The sequence below is a fragment of the Passer domesticus genome, chromosome 6 (assembly GCF_036417665.1).
Source record: "Passer domesticus isolate bPasDom1 chromosome 6, bPasDom1.hap1, whole genome shotgun sequence".
In the NCBI taxonomy this organism is placed as follows: Eukaryota; Metazoa; Chordata; class Aves; order Passeriformes; family Passeridae; genus Passer; species Passer domesticus.
In genome coordinates this window covers 27,846,377-27,868,033 of record NC_087479.1, presented here as the reverse complement: position 1 = coordinate 27,868,033, position 21,657 = coordinate 27,846,377, and the positions used below count along the sequence as shown (strand labels likewise).

At 38.2% G+C, this 21,657-nt stretch overlaps 1 protein-coding gene across 2 annotated transcripts in view; it reads right to left on the bottom strand.

The window, feature by feature from the left end:
* Positions 1 to 16,954: 16,954 nt before the first annotated feature.
* PRKD1 (protein kinase D1) overlaps positions 16,955 to 21,657 on the bottom strand; it is a 114,777-nt gene continuing 110,074 nt past the window's right edge. For both annotated transcript variants that reach the window (XM_064424065.1, XM_064424066.1), the window contains 2 exons: positions 20,097 to 20,182; positions 16,955 to 17,933 (listed from right to left, as the gene is read on the bottom strand). In XM_064424065.1, coding sequence (XP_064280135.1) covers positions 17,715 to 17,933; positions 20,097 to 20,182 — 305 coding nt within the window. In that variant the 3' untranslated portion in view covers positions 16,955 to 17,714. The remainder of the gene's footprint in view (positions 17,934 to 20,096; positions 20,183 to 21,657) is intronic.

Sequence of the window (21,657 nt, the reverse complement as noted above, 5' to 3'; positions counted from 1 at the left end):
ATATTATCAAAGGTTTTTATTTTTCTTACCTCTAATTTTATCTTATTGGTAAACTTTGGGAAAAAAAATGACATTTTATTGTCCCACTACAACACTGGCTAGAAGGTGTGTCTTGTCATGCCCATTTCAAATAACTATGAGAGATTATGTCATAGAGTCTTTAAGGGTGGAAAAGATGTCCAAGATCATCAAGCCCAAGCACTAACACTGCCGACTGTATCACAAAACCAAGATTTTACTGACATATCTACATGTTTTTTGCACATTTCCAGAGATAGTAACTCCACCACTTCCCTTGGTAGCCTATTACAATGCTTGGCCATGTTTTCAGTGAAGAATTTTTCCTAGTAATTAATTTGTTTATACTTAAGATATTTATCAGCTATACAATATATGCCTTTCATGATCATGCCCCTTTTAATGAATTGGCTTGCCTACTTTGATTAAAGCAATCAGAAAAAATCTAACTAAACCTATAACTAGCATGAAATACTGCTTGTCAAAAACTGTAGGGTTGCAGGCCTCAGCTTTTTTTCTTGGAAAAGAAAACTGATTTTTGAAAAATCTGTCTAAGAAACCTAAGCTTGTTAAACTCTCATAGAGTTTTTGTTTATTTGTTTTGGTTGGTTCTTTATTTGTGGTTTAGCTATTTTATTTCTTCTGGAAGGGTATACTTGACACTTGAAAACAAAACTCTGCATAAAAACTTCAGATGTTAAATATTTGACCTCTTTTATTTTCAGCTTTGAAGACTACATTAATACAGACTCCTAAAAGGGAGAAGGGGCCTTTATCAGGACTGTGAAATTTGAAAGGGAAATTTTGCTCCGGGCCACCAGCAGAGCACTTGCATATGGCTGAACTCTTAGGAGATATTTTAACTTAGTGCTGGAAGGTGCTCCTCTCTCAAGGTTTCATCCTGAGGCCCCATGTTTACTTACATTAGGTACTTTGGAAGGATGAAGAGTTGAGTGAACACTCAGAGATTTGACCTGTGATTCCAGAGTTCTAGATGTTGGTGATCCGCTTTCCAAAACAGTCATCAGTTTCTCTCAGTGAATTGGGCAGGAAGGAGAGAGGAAAGCCTTTCAACATTACCCCAGTTCTTTTATTTTTAGGCAGCTCTGTTTAAAGTCATAGGGTTTTGTAACCTTGCATGGACAGATGGACCTAAAGTTTTGCAATCCAAACTAAAATTTGCATCAAAACATAAGCAAGGAGCAGCACTACTAAGTGTGACAATTAACTAAAATTAGAGAGAAACTGAGCTTAGTAGACTTGTTGGTAAATGTCTGGACTACAAGGAAACATGCCTCAAAGTGTGCCTATGTAACGCCTGGAATCAAAGTGTGCCTCAATGTATTTCAGGTACAACTTGCAGTACTGTTGGTAAGCCTTTCATGACTGTTAGATTGATCTCAAATCAGGTTTTGGCCAGGACTACAGAGACAAAGAACTAATTGAAAAATAGTCTACTGTTAACCAATCAATGTTTTGTTTGTTTGCCTGTTTGTTGGTTAGCTGATTTTTTTACACTGAAGCTCTTGGATGTAAGTGCTTTCAGCTTGGGGGATGATTGAGGGCACAGCTGATTTCTTTGTCAGAACTGAAGATCAGGGTCAGCAGAAGTGCAGTTCTATTCCAGCACGTGGAATATTTCTCTTTTTCTTTTTCTCCTTGAATAAACTCTAAAACAGAAAAATGAGAACAGAAAAATTAATCAGACAGAAGTTAATGCCTGAAGTTTGTGGAAAAGAGTTCCACAGATACTATACCAAACAACTTCCAGCCTTTCAATGAGGATGGGGGGCTTGAAGCTCTTTGCACAATATTCAGTCAAAAGGTTTTACACTTGATAAGGAAGATAACTAGGACAAGATTCTACACCTATCATGTGGAAGAAATTAGAGTGGCTCTATGTATCATTTTTTCTTGAGTTAAAAAAACCCAATTGTCTCTATGAGCCTCATCCTTGGTTTTTTGTCCCTTTGTTTTCTGGATTTCTCATTGAGAATCTACCTCCTTGCTTTTGCACTTTCTGCACACTACTGCCTCTCTGGTCCGTCTTAACTCAGGCTAACACAGTGAAGCCTCCTCACAGCAAGGTTGCCCTAGTTGTTTCACAGCCCTTCCAGCGTTTTAGTATGCAACACAATATTCAATTTGACTTGCCTAGTTATAATTATTTGCTGCTTTGATAGAGTGTTTTATTAATTCTATATTCTCCTTGGAAAAATGCACATAATGTGTGAATCTATCAATGCATAGCTTCCAGAATGTAAACATAATCACATTAGATTGCAAAATCCACCTTGTTTTCAAGTCTAAGATGTTCCCCTACTTTCGCTCCTCTTTTTTTCTAGGGACTGCAGATACAAGACCTACAACTATAAGCTCTAGTTGCTCTAGCAGTGGAATCACTACTTGATAGCAGTTTGCTTGCAAATTGCAGCAGGTGGAATGAGAAGCACTGAGCTGATAGGGCATTCTGCTGAGGGAAGACATTGAGTCTTTCCCCATCTTTCTGAAGACAGATGATTTTCCAAGATTTTCATAAACTGGGACAGATAAAAAAAGGCATTACATTTAGGATATTTGTTCTTTTTCCAGAATTTTATCATCTTCTCCATTGTATTAAGTAAAAACCAATCTGATTTTAAAAAAGGAGGACAAAACTTATGCTCCAGTGGAAGTTGATTGCATCATTGATTCTGTGCTTGAAGGGTTAAATTGTAAAGCAGAGAGCTCACTTTTCAGAGATATTCTAGGACTTTAGGTAACAATGGAGTTTGAGTTTACTGCTGGGATAGGAAGTTGAACAGCAAGGTTCAGCTCTTCTGAGGGAATCTAAGAGTAAGCCAAGAGGCCAGAAGGTTAAAGGGCAGTGCTCAGGCTTCCCATCAGTTCCAGATACTCCAAACATTCAGGCATTCAGTGGCTGGATTCCCTTATGACATTCAGATGAATGGCCAGTAGAAACGAAGAATTAAAGCTGGTTCTACTTTCAACTCTGTAACTTGTACCCTTCCTTATATCATTTCAATTGATGTAATAATCAAAGAATGATTTCACTAAAAGAAATAGGGAAGGAAAAAAAAAAACCAAAACCAAACATATTTTCTAAAATGTCTTTGAGCATTATTCCCTATATGTTGAACTGCAAGCAGAAATGCAGATAGATCCAGTGCATGTACAGAGAGCTCTGATTCCATTGTGTTTTGCCATGAATGTGTGCAGTAAGCCATATTTTGCACTAAATACAGCTTTTAAGAGGACATAGCTTCTCTTTTAGGACATACTAAAACAGGTAGTTTAGAGGGTTTGCTGAAGGTCAGAGAACAAGATTTAGTAAGCTACAGCAGTAAGACTATAAGTTAGGAAACACAAGGGCTCTTGTAGCTCATCATTGTGCAGTAGAAAGACTGATTAATACTATAACATTTATTAATTACTCCAAGCAGCCAGGGACCATTCTTTGTGCTGCTTTTGGCTAGGACAAAAAATGCATTCTAAGTTCTGGTAGATTACAAAGACCATGCACAATTTTTTATTTTCATTTTCACACTAGATAACAAAAAGTTGAGAACTTCTCTGCTCATATCTCCATTTGCTTATCCAGATGTTGAATTTTGCTCCAGTTCTTTAATTTTTGACATCATTACACTACTTTTACTTCATTTAGGCAGTTTCCTTGATTAATAAAATAGCACCATACTGTAATTTTGCCTCCTGGACTCCTGATGATCTCTACATTAATTTGCTTTCAGTGCCTAGTGTTTATTTTCAATTACTATGTTCCTTTTATTATACCTTCTGATTGATTTTGTGTGTTTTAAGCAAAGGCTTCTGTAAATTCTGATTTTACAGAATCATAGTGTGGTTGGGGCTGAAAGGAAGCTCTGGAGGTCATCTAGTCCAATCCTTCTGCTAGAGAAGATTGACACAGAACAGGTTGGACAAGTCCATCTCCAGGGAGATTTTGAATATGTCCAGAGAAGGAGCCTCCACAACATCTCTGGATAAGCTGTTCCAGTGCTCTGTCACCCTCAATGTAAAGAAGATTTTCTTCATGCTCAGACAGAACTTCCAGTGTTTCAGTTTGTGCCTATTGTGCCTTGTTCTGTTGCTGGACACCACTGAAAAGGCACTGCCCCCATTCTTTTGACACCTGCTCTTTAAATACTCCTATGCATTGATAAGATCTTTTCTCAGCATTCTCTGCTTCAGACTGAGCAGGCCCAGCCCCCTCAGCCTTTCTTCATAACAAAGATGCTCTAGTCCCTTAAATTTTTGTAGCCTCTGCTGAACCCTCCCCAGGAGCTCCATGTCTTTCTTGATCGGGGAGCCCAGAACTGGACAAAGTGCTCCAGACATGGCCTCACCAGGGCTGAGGAGAAGGGCAGAATCACCTCCATTTCTGTTTAAGTAGAGAAGTTTTTTGTACATGGATTTTACATGGGCACTTGCATGCTTCAAGAGAATTGTATCTAGTCTTTTCATCACAATTTTTAGTGCAGAGGAAATTGATTACCCCCACAGGTTTTCATGGCCTGGCTTCTCTACAGTGAAACATACACCCCATTAAAAAGTCAAATTTTGAACCTTTGTTTTCTTTTCTTTATTCAGCCCCTTTAAAGTCCACCATGCAACCAATGAAGAAGTGATAACGTAGGTGTTTTAATCATGCCTGGAGGGGCTTCTATGACAGTTCAACTGTCTTGCAAACAGCTTACTGGAATGCTTGTAAAAATTGATTTTTGATGGCTTCTAGTTGTATTTGCAGAAGACAAAAGATTTATCCATAATCTCATATGGTGTGGCATATGAAAAACACAAGTTCGACAACAGATATTGATAAAAGGGTTTTTTTAGTTCATTGTTTTTTGGCAGGAAGTGAAGGGTGAGACATTAAAAAAAAAAAATAAAAGAAAAAAATCTGTAAACACCAGATCTATATAATGAATTTTTTAAACCAAAGTATATGAAATTTAGCTCCCTGGATGCTGAGGTAATATATGTACGACTAGTTACTGTGATTCACAAAGAGCCATCTTGCTGCTTAAGTACACTTTCAGCTTTAGCAGCTGTTTTGATTCATAATCTGTGCTGTAGCAAGGTTTATTTTAAAATACCAAGCAGGAGACAGGGCATTCAAACATCAATTACTTAACCGAGAGGATTCAAAACCTGAAGTGCTTAAAACTGAAACGAAACACATGGCAAATATTTTGCTTCCTGTCACACTGGGGATTTGATCCTGCAAGCTGTGTGAGTGCAAAGCTCCAGTTCGTCTGCAGTTAACAGGTGAAATTCTGACATTGCTGTCGTCAACCAAAATCTTCCCTTCACCTTTCACAGAGCCAATTCGACCACAGGGGTGCTCTCAGAGCAGGGGTAGAGTAAGGTCTCAGAGCCTTTAAATTATTGTTATTTTAAGTTCGACTCCCTGCAGGCTTACAAATATAAAATAATTTAATCCTATTCTTTAGAGACAATGGAAGGATGACAATGTCATAACTTCAGCCTCTAGGAAGGGGTGTTTAGATATTTGCATTTGGCTCTTGCAGCTGTGACTGGAGCTAGTCCACTTCACATCAGCCCTTCTCTGACACTGCATTCAAGTCTTTATGTGCATTTGTGGCAGCCTATACATGGCAGAATAAAATAAAATTTAAAAATAAATAAATAAACCCCCCAACCTATTACATATGGATATATATTCTACCCCTATATCCCCTCAGTCCTATTTCCAAATTAGTTTATCCTTATCAGAGAGGAAAATGTTGCCCGGAACCTCCTAGCCTCTTCCTGCTAGGTCCTGATCTGCCAACAAGAGCAAAAAAGTAACCAGTGATGCAGTGTGCAGGATGCTTTCACCACTCCTGGGACTGCTGGCATGTGAGGATTGCCTGGATAAATGATATGCAGGACCACACTTAGACAACACCTGGAATTGCCAAAGCATTCAGATATAGAGGTGGTCGAGAGGAACTTAAACATGGCATTCAAATTATTTTGTTAATGGTGCCACCTCCTGGTAGCAATTTGCTAAGCTAATCCTTGCCCCCACAAATTTCTTACACTTTCTATTTTAATACCATACCCCTGAAAAGAGGTAAACAAAGTAACTTAGATGACTTTGTCTGCTAATGTCTGTTTTCTTATTTAATAAGGAATATTCAAATAGGAAACAAGCTTTTATTAAACAACAGTGTGGTTTAGAACAGAACTTTCAGGATGTAAACCCAGTGCTTTTGGAAAAGATTTTTTTTTTTTGCTGTTCAAGTTACTTTCATTTATTTCTTCCATAAGTATCAAAAAATATAAAATCAAATTAGATTATGCTGACAGAGAGCAATGAGTCTGCATACCAGTGCAGGTCCTAAGCCCCCACACTTTGGGGAAGCAAGAGTGCAATTCAGAGTGGGTTAAGAATATTTGACAAACAAAGGAACTGTACACTGGAAGAGACTGATGGCATGCCTAGATCAATAAGAAATATGTCTTCAGATTTTGAGTGGAACTAGTAACACTTGAGTGCTGTATCCAGAGCCTTACAAGGACCCAGGCATCTGAGAAATAAAGTGTGGTGGAACTCAGAAATACTAAATTATCACAGCAGAGTAAGTGAAATATACAAGTAATGTATCTAATTCCATGATACTACACTGGGGAAAACTGTTTTCCTGAACTTAATCAGTAATTTCTTTCACTGATACAGAAGGATTACTAGTTGCATTGTGGCAAAGATACCATACATTTGTTTTCTATAGTGCTCTTTCTGTGCTGGCTCTTCCATTCTAGGCTGTTACTGTGAAAAAAGATGCTTAACTGAGATGCATCTCAGTGCTTTTAACAAAGAGAAAGAATATATAACAGGAGTGATGGCAGTTTGATCTTCACATGACTTCTGTAAAGACCAATAAAATAAAGTTTGCAAAGGGCTTACATATTACTAAGTTCAGAAGCACACAGTAGGTAACTTGTGATACAGTGTCTGTAAACTGGAATATTTCTTAGTGAAGGTGAATTTGGCTTTTACTGTCCTTAGATTTCATACACAAATTTCTGTAGGAGAACAGGTTAGCTACTACCTTTGCAGAAACACGGCCTCCTGAATGGGTGGGTAACCTCCACTTACAAGCAGGAATTAATGTGTATTCTGTGTAAGGGCTTCACTGTTGCAGATTCCATTTTGATGTAATATTTGTTTTTCCTCACATTTCTATGCTCAGAAGCGAGCGCTAAATTTACTCTATCCTGTGCTTGAACAGGATAGTTTAATAGCCAAATCCTCTGTCTTTTTGACTGGAGGAAAACAGTCTTGAATTTTACTTTTCCACCTATTTGGTCATGTTTTTCCAGGCATCCATCCTGTTGCCATCCTCTCAATTTTCCCTGACAAAGAGCAGAAGGAGATGCAAAGGTAATCCAGTACCAAACCACTTCCAGACTGTGGCTGGTTTCCCTTGACAAGTGCAAAGACTCTCCAGCAGAAATGCTTTGCAGAAAGTATCTCTTATTCAATAAATTCATAAAGGACCCAACCATGGCCAGTTTTGTGAGCAGTCCGGTGCTGGAAGATATTCCAGAAGAAGAGACTATTTCTATTACTATGTGATGTCTAAAGTGCAGACAAGCTGAAATCGTTGTAAGAGAAATAAGGAAAATGTTGCCACAAATAGTGTGTGAACAACAACAAGAACAACTTGCAAGGGAATGGAGAACTGAATTGCACATCTACTGGGAAAGGTCAAATTATGTAAGTTGCAGAATTTTTACTTGGGGAACTCTAATGATAGACAGATGTGACCTACATGTTAAAGTACTTGATGCTGTTGGGTATCTAGTTGTGCAAAAAACAGCTGAAGACTTCAAAATGTACTTAGGGACACATTACAGTCAGAGTGGTAAATAACAGTGTAAACTGTCAACATTTTCAATACATATTAGATGCCAGATACTGGAGAGTGTGAAAGCAAAAGAAATGCAGGACCAAACAAGAAGAATATCAAGAAGTAGAAAGTAACCAGGTAAAAGAAGTCTAAGAGCAATAATCAGCTGCCATCTACTTGTAGGTAGTTGAATATCCAATTCCTTTTTATACTCCCAAGTATATCTCATTACATTTTTTACTTGCCTTTCCAAACACACTTTTTTATTTCAAAGAAAAATAACTTTGATCTAGAGATAAAAATATTGTGTTCGCCATCTCTGGATGGAATTACACCAGAATAATTTTTACTCATGAATACATTGTTTTCTTTGCCCAACTTTTCTAAGGAGCTTTCAGGATCCTATTTATATTCAAATTGTTTAAATATTTTTTTCATGCAAGCTAAGCTTTTAACTTCACAGCCACTTTTTACCCAACATTAATTATCAATTAAACCGCTAATCATTTCAATGAATGTATGTTATTATTGTCTTATGGATTCATGCTTTTGAACTGAAAGTGGGGCATTCAGCTGTCTTCCTATGCAGCATTATTTTATAATTTAGTTGGAAGTGGCTGCCTGTAAGTTGCTTGGCAGCACTGCTCCGTGACCTCTGCTGACTAGAAGCTGCCAGAAGTACTATATCCATTTCTAGCTGTTGGCATTTGCTTCTATATTTAAAAAGAACTTAGAGGGTTTTTTTATGCAAATGGAAGGCAGGGGGAACCTCATTGTTCGGATACACCGAGTAGTTAGCAGCAATGGAAACTCCAAAGCATTCTGGCATCAGACAGAAGGAGACTTAGTACCTATCTCAACGCGAATCGCTGCGTTTTGACGTTAAAAATACCCCGGTGAGCTGGCACCTCCATCCGTGCTCGGCGCCCGCGGCTCTGCGGAAGCGGCGGCGCCGGTGCCGGGGCTGGCCAGGAGGTGGCGAGGCACGCCCGGGCTCGCACAGCCAGCCCCAGCTCCTCCGGATGGCTCCTCACTGCACACTGCAGTTCAAGAGTTAAAGTCTGCAGGGGTGGGGGATAAGAAGTTGTTAATACGTATCTACTAAAAAAAAAAAATATATATAAATAAATATATATATTAATATATTTAATATATTATATATAATATATATATAAATATATATATATATAAACCACAAAAACAAACAAAAAACACAAAAAACCCACCAGAAAAACCACCAAAAAAAAACCCCCCAAACCCCCAAAAACAAAAACAAAAAAACCCCACCCCAAAACAACAACAACAAAACAAAACCACCAAAACCCACACCTCAAAAACCTCGAAGTATGAAAATATATCGGTAATGGGGTAAAATCACACCGCCTCTTATTTTGCAATTATCATGCAAATTAGACAACATCAGCTAATAGTTACTGGACGGCTCAGAAAATTGGCAATTCCCTGGCATTTTTGTCTTTGATCGCTAGTTTGAGTTCAATCTAGAATTGTGGTATTACCCACTTGGCTCAAAAGAGATTGGTTTGGTGGTTTCAGACAAATGCATGGTTGTTTGCATCATAAAATGATGACAGCTACTTGGCAAAGCAATTTGAAAGAGGAGGCTAAGGCTTTGTCTGAACAGTGAAGTTGGGCTACTTATGAGAATTTAGTTCAAGCGACAATATTGCCTGGATCTAGTCATACTTGTATATTTTTGTTATGAGTAGGGATTTAACCACTACAGTTATAAGATACTTTTGTGCACATATAAATATGTCTACTTTAGAAGCTGTGCCAATATAATTTTACTGGTAAAAGCCCCAGCTTAGCCAACAAAAGAGTACAAATATTGAGAGAGGATTATTGAGAGTAATAAATTAATTTAATCACCCTTAAGGCTATGAATACATGAATAAGTCTGCTCAAAACCAATTAGAGAGGGAATATGTGAAGATTTTAAATGCATGTGAGAGTTATTAAGCATGCAGAATATTGCAGCATTTATAATATTAGGCCTGAATCCTCTGCAGTGCCTCGTCTACTCTCTGTTGTCTCCTCCTCAGAACCATGGAGTTATTATCTTCATACGCTGTCTGCTATAAGAGTGGAAGAGCTGGAATAAAGTCTCCTTCCTTTGGTCCAAAAGCTGCCAGAGCCTTCTCACAAGCAAAAGTGTGTAGCAGATCTACAGTAATGTGGAAACAGTGGGTCTGTGAGATGAAAAAGGCACTGCAAGGGCTTGAGCAAGGGCAAAGCCCTGAGGCTTTTAAAGGAAGGACAGGAGTGCCCCATGCCCCAGGAACTGGAGCCCAGTCACAAGATGCTTCCAGGGACAAACAAGGTCAGTTTTGACAGAGAAGTCTGTGTGTGTGTTCTTTACTACCTCGAGCTCCACATTTAGCACACAGACAGGATACGCACAGGAGAAGTTTAAGCTAACATACTATGACACTACATTCTACTTTGTCACAGTACTTTGTTAGCAACGTGCTGAGAGATTTGTGCTAAACAAGGATGGAAATACATGGGTCTGCCATGACTAACTAGTGCTTGTCATTAAGACTTCAAGGGCTGTGCCTTTGTTCAGCAGCCAGCCTACAGACAGTGTGACCTCTGAGGCAACTGTGGCTGTAGTTACAGGGAGTCTGTGTATTTATGAGTACTTCAAATGTGTGACAAAGAGATTTTTTGTAAATGGAATATAATTCACATTTTATGGACACACTATACCCCTTGCCTCCCACAGAACATCTCATCTAAGGGTCTTTGGATGCATCTAAGCTAACTGGAAATGAGAGAATTTATCACTTAGTATGCCTGTCTTTTATTGGCTTTGGGTTCAAGGTTACTGGTCTCTGTGCCCAAGTCATTCATTTACTTTCTTTGTCAGTTTGCCATCTACAAATGTAGTTAAATATAGAAACATAATGAGCTGACTGAGAATATTGTACATTCCTGCATATTTTTGAATATTGCATTTCCAAGTGTCAGTTATCCATAAGAAGACTAAGATATGTCAGGATAATATCTGTGTAGGTACCCTTGTACTGAGACTGATTTTTTATTAATGTGAGCTTGTTTAGAGCAAGCCAGTTCATGCATGCAAACCTGGGTCACCTCAGCTTTGAAGCTCAAACAGTCATATTCTTCTTCACAGGCAAGGAGTTAATAGTAATAAATTTTTAGAATATGTAAAAATATTGTGCATTTGAATTGTTGCAAAGAGGGGAATGGGTATACTGGAGCAGTTTTGCTTTGTTCTCTTCCTCTTCTCTTTCTATGCATGCATTCGACTTCCTAATCCTAGAACTTTCTCTGAATTTCCTGAAATGCAATGATCTTGAAAGAAACAGTATGTGGAATTTTTCCTTCATGTTTCACTGAGCTCTGAGAACAAGAAGGGGTATTTGACCTTTAAATAAATACTTTCTGATGACTGTGTTTGTTTAGCAGGAACTCTCCCAATTTAATGTTAGTGTTTATGCATATACATACAACTGCATTTTTTAGCCAAGAAAGGCTGTTTTCAGACCACAATGACTATGAAAACGCCATTATCAGAGTTTGACTCTGATAATGGCCTTTTCATATTCATTGTGGTCTGAAAACAGTTAATCTTGAACTGGCCCATTTTCCAGATGGAACTTTGATGTGCAAAACTTCCCATTAGGATAAAGGGGAAGTCAAGTTCTACCCGGGAACATTAAAAGTGCTCCTTATTTAGATCTCCTTATTTCCCTAAGAAAAAATTACAGCCACTATGTTTTACTAGTAGGTCTCATTTTTGCATATTAGAGGTTTTCCAGTCTGGAGCTCTGAGCCAAATCCCTACTCTAACTTTTCACCACTTAGTGCCATGCTTATTCTTGATTGTACTTCCATTTGGCAGATGATAGAGTAAAGCCTTGGGACATACATTTTGCATGAGCATAGGCTTTTAAAATAATCTTAGTTATTGTTTTTATTAAGATTCCTATTCATAACACATAGTGGTGATCTGTGGTGAGCATGGAGCAGAATGCCATGAGCAAAAGTGGCAAGCTTAGAAACTGCAGCAGTGTCTAATTAGTCTCTGAAGACCTTAAATCCTACTTCAGAAGAAACCAGGAAGCCTGACACATCTAGAAACCCTCAGGGATTCTTGCTTGCAAGCATATTTCCCTTTTGAGAAATACAGTTAAGCACTCTGACCTGTGACTTCTAGCAAACTCACCTACAGCAGCAGAATGCCCTCACCCTCCTTCCTGCCCCTTTTCCCTTTTCTGGCTAACACTCAGAAGAGTTGAAATATTCTATTTTTGCTGTGTTGTAAGGCCAGTAACAAACAGCTGGAGGCTGAGACAGTAACATCTTAAAATGTTGCAGCTGTTTACTTGGTAAATGTGAACCAGGTCCCACAAGTCAATTTTTATTTTTTCAAGAATATGTCAGTTAAGTTTCCATGTATTAAATTCAGTGACTTAACTGCTCAAATAACCCATGTTTTTATATGCCTAAGTCAACAGAGGAACCATAACATCTACTTGCTTTTCACAGGGTAGTTATTAGGACTCTCTGAAAAAACAGTCCCCATTAAAAGTGTCAGAGGTCATTACCAAGAAGTCACTATTCATTTTGGAAGTTATACAGAAAACTATTTAAGTTATAGTTGGCAAATATATCATAAATTTATATTGAAAAATAGTTTGTCTTGATAGAAATACTTAAACAGGATCTGCCAATTTTTGTCAAACTTTGGCAGCACACACATGCTTACAGATTTTGGCATTTGCCTTAAAGGCACATTTTCATCATGCCTGTTTTCCTTTAGCTCCCCTGGTTGGCACCCTGCCCAGCAGACTTCTGCAGAGTGAGGCCTCAGGTTCTCCAGACTCAGAGAAGAGATAGATTCCCTTAGTTTAGGACCATGGATGCCCATGCAAAACATTTCATTTCACGGAAACTTTCAAAAGAGCAAGTTGTCAATCTGAAATTAAAGTAGACTTTTATTAAATTTTATTTGCAAACAGGTGATGTTCAAGTTTGTAGATGTGCTTAGTAAAACAGCAAAATAGTTTACGGTTCTTATGTGTGCTCCCTGTTCTTCACTGAAATAAAGCAGTGATGCATCAAGAAGCACAGACAAATATTAGCTCACCCAGTAGACTCCAATTTCAGCATTGACTCACTCCAGTTGCTAGAAACAAGGTAAGCAAAAAGCAAAGTGAAATTGCATCCACTTACATGTCAAATTTGTCACCACTGGAAAGTGCTTGATCTACCAAGAGAGTTCTTCTGGTTTACATTTGATTTGGTTATTTTCCACCTGGCACATGCATGGAAAACCCCAGGAATGTGAGATTTCAGTTTAGATGCCACAGGTCTGATGGGGCAGAAGATGGCCAGCACAGTATGTGCATGACTTCCTTTGTTGAATATATCTTGATCTATTTTTCTAAGGGAAAAAAACCCTAACTAGTTTCTCAATGAAAATGGTAAGTTTAGCTAAGTTTGGGGTGCTAAACAACTACAGGTACTAGTCTCTGGAGTATATGCATGAAGTAGAGCTTTTCCAGGATGCCAGTATTTTGGTACATCTAGCTGAATAACACTGCACCATAATTCATAATTATCCAACTCTAATGTTTTGCCCAGTCTTACTGACTGAAGAAGTATATGGGGGTTAACCTGCCTAGTGATTAATTCTTAAAATTTGTTTATTGGGCTTTTTTTCCTTTTCCTTTCTCCCTTATTTGAAAAGATGCCAAATATCAGTATCAGCTTGTTAGCATTTTCCCTGTCATGTCCATGACTTCATTGTCCAGGAAAAATTCAGGTGTGCAAAAGAGGCGTTGGTTTACCTAATAATGTGAAACAAATAATCTTTCAAACAAACAAAAGAAACCCAACCCCTGTTATTAAGACAAAAAGCAGATAGCTACTGCCTTGACATGAAAACAGGTTTTGCTGTTTTCTAACTCCTGGAGAGATGAGACTGTAGGAAGGCTTTTCAGGAGTGAGCTGTAGAAGGGTAAGAGTAGGGATGAAAAACATGGAAAGTAGAATATCCAACTGGTTTTGAAGAGATCCTGCTAAGATGAGAATGAGGAGATCTGATACATATCTGAGACAATGGGAGAGAAAGGCATACTGATGGGAATTAATTTTCATCCTATGATGTGAAGATGTGGATGGATGGATGGATGGATGGATGGATGGATGGATGGATGGATGGATGGATGGATGGATGGTGACACTTGGCTGAGCAGCTGCATGACATTCGAGCTGTACAAATTGAACAAGGGCATGATTTTGCTCACTTTGTTTTAGTTAAATGGGACAAACACTGGATAAACTGTTTCTGAATTACCAAAGATTGTAGAAGTGAAAAAGGCTACTTCACATAAATCAGAAATTCTGACTTCCAAGTATACATTAGATACTTCTCTGCACTCCACAGCTAAGTTTTAACACAATAAATGTGTCTTCAGATCCACCATTACCTGTACAGATGTGCTTGACATGCACAGGATATGGTGTAGCAGAAAAGGAAATACCATCAACAGGTCAACACGTCTATGCAGCATAAGCACTGTTGGTTTTGCTTCCATGATGCATGTGCAGGAGCTGTTGGCCTAATGGAAAATGGTAAAGGGCATGGAAATATTGCCACAGAGTAGCTCACCATGTAGCTCACCAGAGTAGCTCACTCATACTTTTTTCTGAGTAAAAAAAAAAAGCAAACAAAAAAAACCCACCCACAACAACAAAGGAAAATTATACAGGACAACAGAACCCCAGATTTGCTTCAGTACACTTTGATGCTGATTTGTCTGTTCCATTTAGGCTATGAGTTAGGAACCAGTGAATTCATCATTGGCTCAAATGCAAACAGCTCAAATTTCACAGCATAATATTTTTGAACAACAGCAGGGAAAAATTTAATGTATTATATTGGCTAAAGGCAGATTATTTTTTGAAAAGCAATGAATATTTGCACAAGTTTCTTAGTGATGAAGCAGGCTTCAGGACTCAAAAAACCTCACAAAAACCAAACATGCATGGAGAGGAAAAAGTGAAATGTGCCCCTAGTAATAAGATTTCCTTGGAAATCATGTTTAGTAGCTAGTCAGAAAGTTTCTCAGGATAGAAATTTATTTATACTTTTGTCTCTGATCCACTGGCAAAGAGTTTATTGAAAGTGCTCCATGAGACTGAAAAAGTTTATTAACATAGGTCTGTGCTTAGCAAACTCGTGCGCATACCAAGCATTGTTATGGAAGAAATCAGCAGAGATTGGGGTTTAGAAGTACTCAATGTTCTTCTTTCTTCACTGAAAATTGCAGTTTTTATTTTTGTCACCCATCTTCTTGGACATGCTGTTGAAAGCTACAGTGGTTTGCTTTCTCACTTCATTTCTACACTACTGTCCATGATTAAAAACAGAGTGCCAATACGCTATTTGATATTTCTGAGAATTTTTTGTTGAATACTACCTTTGCTCAAGAGTTAGTACGTTAATTGTAAATGAAACCAAGTCACTACTAAAATCCCAACTCACCTAAATTAATCAATATGAAAGCAGAGCTCTAAATCTGTTACTGGTTAATACCAAGGGAATGACACAACAAAATTAAGGCACTTCTGTGATATTTGGGCTCCTTATGAGCAGTCATGATATCAGCATCTGAAAAAAGTTTATATAAATCTGGTAATTCTCCTAATTTCCTCTTAGAAAAGTTAGTTTCTTTGACTTGACCCCTGGAGTACTCATAGAATAGAATAGAATGGAATAGATATTCAATGGAATAGAGATAATCTTTTTATATCCATGAATTCACCAGTGCACCTCTAAGTGGACTTTTAAATATACTCAAGCACATACACTTTTACTGACAGAAAATCTGATACTCAGCCCAAGTCTATTTTCATGTTTACTTTACAGTCAACTGATGATTAAGCTTAAGGCTGAAAGAAAAATAAACAATGGCCAATGATTACCCAATATTTAGTCTTGTAGGAACATCCTGACAGAAAATATAGATATGGCAGAAAATACAGCATGGCAGAATAGTAGACATATTTGACCTTGTCCAGAAAGACCTGCTTCAGAACATGTCAAAGGGACATGATTATGAGAGACCTTAAGCAGAAAAGGATTTTAGTTTTTTTGGAAGTGAGAGTAGGGAAAGAAGGTGGGGAGGAAGGAGAAGAGATTTATAAATAATTTTTCACAATACTTTTAAATTTTCTAGAATGTCATTTTTTCTGTTTGAATAGAGGTGCCTTTTCTTCATTTCCTCTGTAGTACATACTAACTATCCAGCAGAGGTGTAAAATACAGAGGAAAATTTCTTTTGGTTTGTGATATGTATCTGGCAAAAAATTTCTCAGGACAAAGCTCCACTTCAATGAAAGAATTTATCTAATGAAGAGCTCACGACTCTAACATAAAGCCAATATTTGAGCAGTGGAGCTTTACCATATATGGCTATTAGCTCTTATCTTTGCATATTTCTGCCTCTAGTCCAATGCATCTTTACATTTTTTAACCCCATTTTCAATACCTATACATTAACTGTTTTTTTCCCATGACAGACGATGGCATAGAATAAATTTCAGCTTTTCAGTGAGTTCCTCTGTCACATGTTATTATAGTGCAGCCTGAACATCTCTCACTGTTATAACTAAATGGCTTAGGATTAGTAGTCTAAGTAATTGTTAGAAATGACAATTAGTATCTTTGAAGTTTACAGGGGAAGAGCAAGAAAGATCTGCAGTACCTTGTCAGTTCAGTGGAACTCAGTGGAAAAGCAAAAGCAGTGCCATTTCTCAAAAAAACTAAAATTCATTTAATACATCTTCATCTTCCCCACTCCCTCAGTATGTTTCAAAACTGAACAAAATCAGTCCCATTAGGTTCCCATCACACATAAAATATGTGTGATAGGAACAGAGGTTCTTCAGCAGCATTTTCCCACCTACCTCCATGCTGTCTTTGTAATGACGTAATAATTTATTCTACATACTTCTGATGCCACTCTAGGATTATTTTAAACAGAAAATTTCATCAATGAACCTATTTTAACAAGAATTTTATTGAAAACATACACAAAGTCAACACGTTATTTAGCTTCTGAATGTACATATTAGAGAATATTCATAATAAAGAAGAATATTTTAAGAAAATGGGAAACACAACTGACATGCTGTGGTTTATATTTTACTAAGGCATTTAGGCTTAAGAGCAAGTTATACTGTGTGCGTGTGCATGTGTATCTATATACACAAACATACAAATACACACAGAGGTTATGTGATTTGAAACTGTACAGTTCTATGCAATTCATTATTTTTTGCCTTTTCTATTTTTAGAACACTAAATAAAGCTTTTATCCAAATGGTAGAAGTTGTTCACAGAACAGCAGTTATAATCTACTCTTCAAGAGTTTGCTTACAATTACAATACTAACGATGCACAAAATACCCCCGAGATCTTCCCGGGAAAGTTCTCTCTTACCAAAATGAGGCTCAAGTAAGAAAAACACTAGTTTGCAAAGGCACCGTGGAGACAGGTTTTAATACATTAAATACAACATGAATCATTCACAATAACAAGTTTAGTGTTTCTGGGAACTTTTGTAAATACAACACAGTTGGTCACACAAAAATGTTTCTGTTGATTTGTCTTGGCAACTCAGATATATCAACAGTGTAACAGCATAACAGCTTTGTTCCCATCTGACAGAAAATAATGGCAGTTCTGCAAGGCAAACGTTAAACCTGACCGTATGTATTTATTAATTCCACAGTGTTTTGACAGATTATAGGGGATGTAACTTAAAGAATGCTGACACGCTCACTGAGGGCTTTCATTTCTGTTTCTTCTAGCTTGGTGTTTTCGTTATGGTTAGCACTTGGACTGATAAGGTGTGCTGGATACTGCAATCCATGTTCTTCTGAATACTGTTCCCACCGGGAGTCATCACTTTCATGGGTGATGTAACGTTCCCCCATTTTACATTCCAGTTCTCTTAAATCTAACCAGGTTTGGTAGTCCTGAAGAAGAAAAACAGTATTACTTTTAGATTTTCTAAAATAAATTCTATTCCCTCAAAGTGCTATTAACTCAGCTATCTAAGGGTCATCCTTATTGCTCTAGAATGGAAAAAAATCTTATATAAATGTGAAATCTGCCTAAAGATATAAATTTTATCTCTAGAGGATTTTCTGATAAATTAATTTTATTGAATTGTCACAAGTACAGTATTGAGCTGTTACAGGTTGTTTTGAAAAATGTACGGATATTTATAGATTGCCATAATATCTAACTGAGGCATGGTGGTAGAGCAATTCCTCCTTCTAGTCACAAGATGAATAAGAAAGAAGAAACATTTTTAAATCATACAAATACATTCTAGTGATCTGTATCAGTCAAGACAGTTAAGTCTGTATCTCAGTATAATAATGCAGAACATAAATTCAGCTTGGGCTAGAAAAATCTCCTTTTCTGAACTTGGGCAGTTACTGGTTTGCTCAAACATATACACCTAAAGATTAAGGTAGTTTGGAACTCCATGTTGACAGTTAAATGTAAGGCTGGAAGTTAGTTTGAGTCTCATGCTGTTTAGACCATCATGCACTGCAGCCTCTCATCTGTCCAAAGTATGCAAGTTTAATAATTTCTTTTCTTATTCCAACCCAAAGCATGCATGAAGCTGCAGTAATAGAACCAATCCTAGCCCCATGCAGACTAATCTCTCCTCATGATCCTGTATCCAGTTTTCTTTTTTCTCCTTCTCCTTGTCTCAGCCTAAGACACTATCCTAATCACATGGCCAAAGCACCAGAAAGCCCAAACAAAGTAAATGCATAAAGCTTTCATCTTTAGTATCTCACATACTTTGGCCCATTTCTTAGAGTCATCCTCTCAGAGAACACCACTAAGTCTCACTGTCCTGTAAGGAAAAATAACCATTGTTATCTTTCCTTAGCCTGCAAGGCAGGACTCTTGAAGACAGAGGACTCATCCTATCCCTGGTGCTAGAGCTGCTGCTGAACTGCTTCATCTTATTTCACCTCCACTCACTACTACACAAACAATACAACTGGATCTAGTAGAGAAGGACCTGTTCGGTCATGTGAGACAGCCAGCATCCTTGACCTCAGTCTGGTCCCCAAAGACTCAAGCAAATGCATTCTGCAATGGTTGCCAGGCAGAAGAGCAGTCTTGGAGGAAAAAACTAGTGAGGGACAGGAAATCCGAGAGGAAGAAAGCAAGCTCCAGGTACATGTCCCTGAGAAAGGTGGGGTGCAGCATAGGCAGTTACAGCCCTTTTCCTTCTATACCAGAAGGTCACCATCTACTTTGAGACACAGTATCAGCTATAAGATACCAAAGCAGGACTCAGTTTTCTGGTTTGGTAAAGATTCCTTTGGGACTGGGGATTATGCATCTGGTCCATGCCATGCCTGCACCATGATTATTTTCCTAGATGCAAACAAAGCTCCCTTGGGAGATCTGACAGGCTGATGCATGTGTCTGGCCTCAGCCTGTCCTCATCTCCAGGGAAGGACATAATGCCCTGGCCTGGGTTGCTCCCACACCTCCCTGCTCCTTGGACAGGGATGCTGGAACAGGCCCTGGCTCCTCACTGCTTTGTCTTAGGCCTTAAACTTGCAGTGATTTGGCTACTGCCAGGATAAAAAAAGTTATCATATCATATGGTGAGCACAAGACAGAGGCTGCTAGCACCTTAAAAATTCCTTACATCTTAGTTTTTATTTGAAGAATTCAGTTGAATGTGGTTAATGTATTTTCCTGGCAAGCACACAATTTTCAGTTTTTGTGATGATTGTGAAGCAAAAGCCCATTGAATAATTTTAATAAGAAGTGAATTAGAGTAAACTGCAGGCAATGAAATAATGTAAGTCAAATGACTACAAGGAGTTTTTTTATATACATAATTTTCTAAGTAGACAAAAATAAAATATTTTTAAATATATTTTGACAGCATGAGACTGTTGAGTATTGGACTCTAATACTTCAGAAATGAATGAGAAAGCATAGGTATATTGGTGAACAAGCAAGAGGTTCTAAGGCCCTAAAAGCATATTCAGGTTAGTAGATTTTCTTAGATTCTACTGTGCTTAAAGATGGAGATTTTTTAGTATGTTTAGAGTCCAAACGCAAAAATGAAAACAAGAAATTTGGAGAAATACCTGTAACCATGGGTGGCTTAATGTCTTATCCACACTGTAGCGCTTTCTCATTTTCACTTGCAATAAATTATTTATGAGATCAATAGCTGAAAAGAAATAATATTGGAAAATGTTACTCCAAATGTATTTGTTTCAACTAGAACATGCAAACAGAGAGCTACAAAGACATGGCAGTTGTAAAAAGAGGGCAGTTATTCCTTCTTACTCCAGCTTTTTACAAAATGCAGTCAGTGCCAATATACCTGAAGGCACCCATGCAATCCTTCCTGCTGGGATCACAACTGTTTTACTGAACAGTTGCTTGAAAATAATTCAGGATCCTGCTCAAGAGAAAAAAAACTTCAAGAGAAAAAAACCTCATGTAAGTGAGGTCTATAGTTGTGTGATTTGACACATGGAGGCAACCAAGGCAACCAGCAAGCCACAGCTGAAATGCAGGGAGAAGGTTTATTCCATTTCACAGGCACGGGGACACCAGCTCTGCTAGGCTCAGCTCATCGTGGCAGAAGGGGGCACTGCCTGCCCCAACAGATCAAAGAGCTGTGTGCACCCACAGTCCTCAAGGCTGTGCTTCTGTGATCTCTCTCCCAGCACGAGGCTCTAGCCTGTCTGTGAGAGTGTGTTATCTCTACATGCAAATTCTACTTCTCAAAAGAAGCAGAGGATGAGCAACACTAGGCACAATAAATGGAGTTTTTCTATACCAACATTTTTAGAAGCAAGGTGTAAGGTCACTTTGAGTAAAAATATTCCCACATTGCAAAATTTTCCAGCTTTAACATTTTCCTCCCAAGAACAGTGTTCTTGAGGTACCACAGTAAACAATATATATGTATGTATTTTTCTGAGACTTTCAGTGTCACTTATAACTGACAGCAGCACCTTCCCAGTCCCTGAGTGGAGAAATCAGATTTCATAAATCAAGTCCTGCAATACTATTCTTTTGAACTGAGCATTGCTTCTACTTGCTAGTCAACAGTCAGCAGTTTCAGAAAAGTGAGAGAGCATCTTTTACAAATTTCATGACTTCTATGGTTCTGGAGTCATTGATTCACTGAGGTTCACAGAATCACAGAAAGGTTTAGGTTGGAAAGGTCCTTAAAGATCCAAGTCTACTACCATGGGTAGGGAGACCTTCTACTAGCTTGGATTGCTCAGTTGATCTTGAACACTTCCACAGATGCACAACCATGCACAACCTCTCTGAGCAACTTGTCCCACTGTATCATCACCCTCACAGTCAAGAATTTTTTTCCTAATATCCAACCTGTTCCTAATAACCAACCTAAACCTGCCCTCCTTCAGTTAAAAGCAATTACCCCATGTCATATGACTACATGCCCTTGTAAAAGGTCTCTCTTCAGCTCTCTTGTAGCCTGCTTTAGGAATTCAAGGTGCTGTCTCCCCTGGAAACTTCTCTTCGCCAGGCTGAACAAAGCCAACTCTTTCACCCTATAGGAATGTGTGCTGGGGTGCCTGAAGGGATGAGATCCACGAGCATGGATGAGACCAGTGCATGGAACTGCAATGAGTGACCCATTTGGAAAAATCTCTAGAATGA